This window comes from Oncorhynchus keta, chromosome 13 (assembly GCF_023373465.1).
Source record: "Oncorhynchus keta strain PuntledgeMale-10-30-2019 chromosome 13, Oket_V2, whole genome shotgun sequence".
NCBI classification, from domain to species: domain Eukaryota; kingdom Metazoa; phylum Chordata; class Actinopteri; order Salmoniformes; family Salmonidae; genus Oncorhynchus; species Oncorhynchus keta.
The window spans coordinates 327,501-334,159 of NC_068433.1; the positions used below are offsets into that span (position 1 = coordinate 327,501).

The window sequence follows — 6,659 nt, forward strand, 5'->3', positions numbered from 1 at the left end:
TCCACAGGGATGCTGGCCCATGTTGACTCTACAAGGTGTCTAAAGCGTTCCACAGGGATGCTGGCCCCATGTTGACTCTACAAGGTGTTGAAAGCGTTCCACAGGGATGCTGGCCCATGTTGACTCTACAAGGTGTCTAAAGCGTTCCACAGGGATGCTGGCCCCATGTTGACTCTACAAGGTGTCTAAAGCGTTCCACAGGGATGCTGGCCCATGTTGACTCTACAAGGTGTCTAAAGCGTTCCACAGGGATGCTGGCCCATGTTGACTCTACAAGGTGTTTAAAGCGTTCCACAGGGATGCTGGCCCATGTTGACTCTACAAGGTGTCTAAAGCGTTCCACAGGGATGCTGGTCCATACAAGGTGTTTAAAGCGTTCCACAGGGATGCTGGCCCATGTTGACTCTACAAGGTGTCTAAAGCGTTCCACAGGGATGCTGGTCCATGTTGACTCTACAAGGTGTTGAAAGCGTTCCACAGGGATACTGGCCCTTGTTGACTCTACAAGGTGTTGAAAGCGTTCCACAGGGATGCTGGTCCATGTTGACTCTACAAGGTGTCTAAAGCATTCCACAGGGATGCTGGCCCATGTTGACTCCAGGGATGCTGGCCCATGCTGACTCTACAAGGTGTCTAAAGCGTTCCACAGGGATGCTGGCCCATGTGGACTCTACAAGGTGTCTCAAGCGTTCCACAGGGATGCTGGCCCATGTTGACTCTACAAGGTGTCTCAAGCGTTCCACAGGGATGCTGGCCCATGTTGATTCCAGGGATGCTGGCCCATGTTGACTCCAGGGATGCTGGCCCATGTTGACTCCAGGGATGCTGGCCCATGTTGACTCTACAAGGTGTCTAAAGCGTTCCACAGGGATGCTGGTCCATGTGGACTCTACAAGGTGTCTAAAGCGTTCCACATGGATGCTGGTCCATGTGGACTCTACAAGGTGTCTCAAGCGTTCCACAGGGAGGCTGGCCCATGTTGACTCCAGGGATGCTGGCCCATGTTGACTCCAGGGATGCTGGCCCATGTTGACTCCAATGCTTCCCACAGTTGTATCAAGTTGGCTGGATGTCCTTTGGGTGGTTGGACCATTCTTGATACACACAGGAAACTGTTGAGTATGAAAAAAACAGCAGCGTTGCAGTTCTTGACACAAACCGGTGCTCCTCGCACCTAAAACATACCCCGCTCAAAGGGGCTTTAACCAGTGGACCTGGCACCTAAAACATACCCCGCTCACTCATACAGGGATGGCTGGCTAAAACATACCATGTGGCACCTAAAACATACCCCGCTCAAAGGGGCTTTATGGACTGGCACCAAAACATACCCCGCTCAAAGGGGCTTTAACCAGTGGACCTGGCACCTAAAACATACCCCGCTCAAAGGGGCTTTAACCAGTGGACCTGGCACCTACTACCAAACCCCGCTCCTCGCACCTAAAACATACCCCGCTCCTCGCACCTAAAACATACCCCGCTCAAAGGGGCTTTAACCAGTGGACCTGGCACCTAAAACATACCCCGCTCAAAGGGGCTTTAACCAGTGGACCTGGCACCTAAAACATACCCCGCTCAAAGGGGCTTTAACCAGTGGACCTGGCACCTAAAACATACCCCGCTCAAAGGGGCTTTAACCAAGGACCTGGCACCTAAAACATTCCCCTCAAAGCTCAAAGGGGCTGGCCCAGTGGACCTGGCACCTAAAACATACCCCCCAAAGGGGCTTTAACCAGTGGACCTGGCACCTAAAACATACCCCGCTCAAGGGGCTTTAACCAGTGGACCTGGCACCTAAAACATACCCCGCTGGGGCTTTAACCAGTGGACCTGGCACCTAAAACATACCCCGCTCAACTTTAACCAGTGGACCTGGCACCTAAAACATACCCCGCTCAAAGGGCTTTAACAGTGGACCTGGCTTGAAACATACCCCGCTCAAAGGGGCTTTAACCAGTGGACCTGGCACCTAAAACATACCCCGCTCAAAGGGGCTTAAATATTTTGTCTTACCCATTCACCCTCTGAATGGCACACATACACAATCCATGTCTCAATTGTCTCAAGGCTTATAAATCCTTCTTTAACCTGTCTCCTCCCCTTCATCTACACTGATTGAAGTGGATTTAACAAGTGACATCAATAAGGGATCATAGTTTTCACCTGGATTCACCTGGTCAGTATTATGGAAAGAGAAGGTGTTCCTAATGTTTTGTGCACTCAGTGTACATAGGGTGTCATTTGGAACGTAGTATCTCCACACAAGTCTGTCTGACCCAGATCAGTCTCCACATCACTCTGCCTGACCCAGATCAGTCTCCACATCACTCTTCCTGACCCAGATCAGTCTCCACATCACTCTGCCTGACCCAGATCAGTCTCCACATCACTCTGCCTGACCCAGATCAGTCTCCACATCACTCTGTCTGACCCAGATCAGTCTCCACATCACTCTGTCTGACCCAGATCAGTCTCCACATCACTCTGTCTGACCCAGATCAGTCTCCACATCACTCTGCCTGACCCAGATCAGTCTCCACATCACTCTACCTGACCCAGATCAGTCTCCACATCACTCTGTCTGACCCAGATCAGTCTCCACATCACTCTGTCTGACCCAGATCAGTCTCCACATCACTCTACCTGGCCCATATAAGTCTCCACATCACTCTGTCTGACCCAGATCAGTCTCCACATCACTCTGTCTGACCCAGATCAGTCTCCACATCACTCTGCCTGACCCAGATCAGTCTCCACATCACTCTGCCTGACCCAGATCAGTCTCCACATCACTCTGTCTGACCCAGATCAGTCTCCACATCACTCTGTCTGACCCAGATCAGTCTCCACATCACTCTGTCTGACCCAGATAAGTCTCTCCACATCACTCTGTCTGACCCAGATCAGTCTCCACATCACTCTGTCTGACCCAGATCAGTCTCCACATCACTCTACCTGACCCAGATCAGTCTCCACATCACTCTGTCTGACCCAGATCAGTCTCCACATCACTCTGCCTGACCCAGATCAGTCTCCACATCACTCTGTCTGACCCAGATCAGTCTCCACATCACTCTGTCTGACCCAGATCAGTCTCCACATCACTCTGTCTGACCCAGATCAGTCTCCACATCACTCTGTCTGACCCAGATCAGTCTCAACATCACTCTGTCTGACCCAGATCAGTGTCCACATCACTCTGTCTGACCCAGATCAGTCTCCACATCACTCTACCTGACCCAGATCAGTCTCCACATCACTCTGTCTGACCCAGATCAGTCTCCACATCACTCTACCTGACCCAGATAAGTCTCCACATCACTCTGTCTGACCCAGATCAGTCTCCACATCACTCTGTCTGACCCAGATAAGTCTCTCCACATCACTCTGTCTGACCCAGATCAGTCTCCACATCACTCTGTCTGACCCAGATCAGTCTCCACATCACTCTGTCTGACCCAGATCAGTCTCCACATCACTCTGTCTGACCCAGATCAGTCTCCACATCACTCTGTCTGACCCAGATCAGTCTCCACATCACTCTGTCTGACCCAGATCAGTCTCCACATCACTCTACCTGACCCAGATCAGTCTCCACATCACTCTGCCTGACCCAGATCAGTCTCCACATCACTCTACCTGACCCAGATCAGTCTCCACACAAGTCTGTCTGACCCAGATCAGTCTCCACACAAGTCTGTCTGACCCAGATCAGTCTCCACACAAGTCTGTCTGACCCAGATCAGTCTCCACACAAGTCTGTCTGACCCAGATCAGTCTCCACACAAGTCTGTCTGACCCAGATCAGTCTCCACATCACTCTACCTGACCCAGATCAGTCTCCACATCACTCTGTCTGACCCAGATCAGTCTCCACACCACTCTACCTGACCCAGATAAGTCTCCACATCACTCTACCTGACCCAGAACAGTCTCCACATCACTCTGTCTGACCCAGATCAGTCTCCACATCACTCTGTCTGACCCAGATCAGTCTCCACATCACTCTGTCTGACCCAGATCAGTCTCCACATCACTCTGTCTGACCCAGATCAGTCTCCACACCACTCTACCTGACCCAGATCAGTCTCCACATCACTCTGCCTCACCCAGATCAGTCTCCACACCACTCTACCTGACCCAGATCAGTCTCCACATCACTCTACCTGACCCAGTTCCCCCTCCTCCCTCTCCTCTTTCTGACCTCTTTCCTTCCCCCTCCTCCCTCTCCTCTCTCTGACCTATCTCCTTCCCCCTCCTCCTCCCTCTCCTCTCTCTGACCTCTCTCCTTCCCCCTCCTCCTCCCTCTCCTCTCTCTGATCTCTCTCCTTCCCCCTCCCTCTCCTCTTTCTGACCTCTCTCCTTCCCCCTCCTCCTCCCTCTCCTCTCTCTGACCTCTCTCCTTCCCCCTCCTCCCTCTCCTCTTTCTGACCTCTCTCCTTCCCCCTCCTCCCTCTCCTCTCTCTGACCTCTCTCCTTCCCCCTCCTCTCCCTCTCTTCCCATCTGACCTCTATCCTCTCCCTCGCTTTCTTTCTCATGTTCCTGTTTCTTTCTGGAGAGAGACAAAGTTAAGAGCAAGGTGCAGTTAATCACTGAGTGCTTCATTGTAATGAATTTTTAATGACCCACATTGTTTAGAGAGTGACCTATATAGAATAGGGACATAAGGGTTCACATTGTTTAGAGAGTGACCTATATAGAATAGGGACATAAGGATTCACATTGTTTAGAGAGTGACCTATATAGAATAGGGACATAAGGGTTCACATTGTTTAGAGAGTGACCTATATAGAATAGGGACATAAGGGTTCAGTTCTGATGTTAAATACTCCAGACATAGAATAGGGACATAAGGATTCACATTGTTCACAGAGTGACCTATATAGAATAGGGACATAAGGGTTCACATTGTTCAGAGAGTGACCTATATAGAATAGGGACATAAGGGTTCACATTGTTTAGAGAGTGACCTATATAGAATAGGGACATAAGGATTCACATTGTTTAGAGAGTGACCTACAGTATATAGAATAGGGACATAAGGGTTCACATTGTTCAGAGAGTGACCTACAGTATATAGAATGGGGACATAAGGATTCACATTGTTTAGAGAGTGACCTACAGTATATAGAATAGGGACATAAGGGTTCACATTGTTCAGAGAGTGACCTACAGTATATAGAATAGGGACATAAGGATTCACATTGTTTAGAGTGTGACCTACAGTATATAGAATAGGGACATAAGGGTTCACATTGTTCAGACAGACAGAGTATATGAATAGGGACATAGATTCATTTTTCAGAGCCATGATCCTGATGCTCTTGTAATCTGTTCTAGAATGGGGACATAAGGATTCACATTGTTTAGAGAGCACTGACCTACAGTACTGGAATAGGGACTTAAGGGTTCACATTGTTCTGACCTCTTATCCCTAGGGACATGTTCACATTGTTCAGAGAGTGACCTAGAATAGGGACATAGGGTTCACATTGTTCAGAGATGACATCATGTGACCTCCCGGGTTCACATTGTTTAGCCCTATATAGAATAGGACATAAGGATTCACATTGTTTAGAGAGTGACCTACAGTATATAGAATAGGGACATAAGGGTTCACATTGTTCAGAGAGTGACCTACAGTATATAGAATGGGGACATAAGGTTCTTGTTTAGGCCCGTGACCTACAGTATATAGAATAGGGACATAACTTCACATTGTTTAGAGAGTGACCCCAGTATATGGAATAGGGACATAAGGGTTCACATTGTTCACCTGACCTCAGATATAGAATAGGGACATAAGGATTCCATTGTTCCCCTGGCCTGAATAGGGACATAAGGGTTCACATTGTTCAGAGAGCTGACCTACATATATAGAATGATGTTGACATTGTTTAGAGAGACCTATATAGAATAGGGACATAAGGATTCACATTGTTCAGAGAGTGACCTATATAGAATAGGGACATAAGGGTTCACATTGTTCAGAGAGTGACCTACAGTATATAGAATGGGGACATAAGGATTCACATTGTTTAGAGAGTGACCTATATAGAATAGGGATATAAGGATTCACATTGTTCAGAGAGTGACCTATATAGAATAGGGACATAAGGATTCACATTGTTCACAGAGTGACCTATATAGAATAGGGACATAAGGGTTCACATTGTTCAGAGAGTGACCTAAGAATAGGGCCTGGATTCTGTTCTGATGTTAAAATACTGGACATTAATTAATGACCTAATCTCTGGGTCTGTGGGATTGTGTGTGATTGCTGGGGGTGGAGTGGTGTGTGTGTGTGTGGTGTGTTTGCCGAGGTGGAGGTGTGTGGGTGTCCCAGCATGTGGGCTGTCTGAGGGTTGTACGGAGGGTTGTCATCGTCAGACAGACAGGCGGAGTTAGACCATTTTTTCCTAGCCATGATCCTGATGCTCTGTAATCTGGCAGGTATGGAGTAGTAGAGGAGCACTGAACACACCACTGATTGACTTTAACCCCTGACCTCTGACCTCTTATCCCTGGGTGGCTGTCTCCGTGGAGATGATGCTGAAAAGGCATCATGGGAAGGACCTGCCCTGTGCGGAGATGACAGCAGTGAGCGTGATTCCGGTCCCACCTGGTCAGCCGAACATCCTTATAGACCCTCCTGGTA

General features: G+C 48.8%; 1 protein-coding gene across 50 annotated transcripts in view; it reads left to right on the forward strand.

The window, feature by feature from the left end:
- Window positions 1–811, forward strand: part of LOC127906559 (uncharacterized) — a 2,554-nt gene extending 1,743 nt beyond the window's left edge. For 30 of the 50 annotated variants that reach the window (XM_052458785.1, XM_052458790.1, XM_052458795.1 and 27 more), the window contains 3 exons: window positions 1–35; window positions 182–277; window positions 630–811. The exon at window positions 1–35 is cut by the window's left edge. In XM_052458785.1, coding sequence (XP_052314745.1) covers window positions 1–35; window positions 182–277; window positions 630–789 — 291 coding nt within the window. In that variant the 3' untranslated portion in view covers window positions 790–811. The other 20 variants (XM_052458772.1, XM_052458765.1, XM_052458791.1 and 17 more) reach the window with 16 other exon arrangements.
- The last annotated feature ends 5,848 nt before the right edge of the window (window positions 812–6,659 follow it).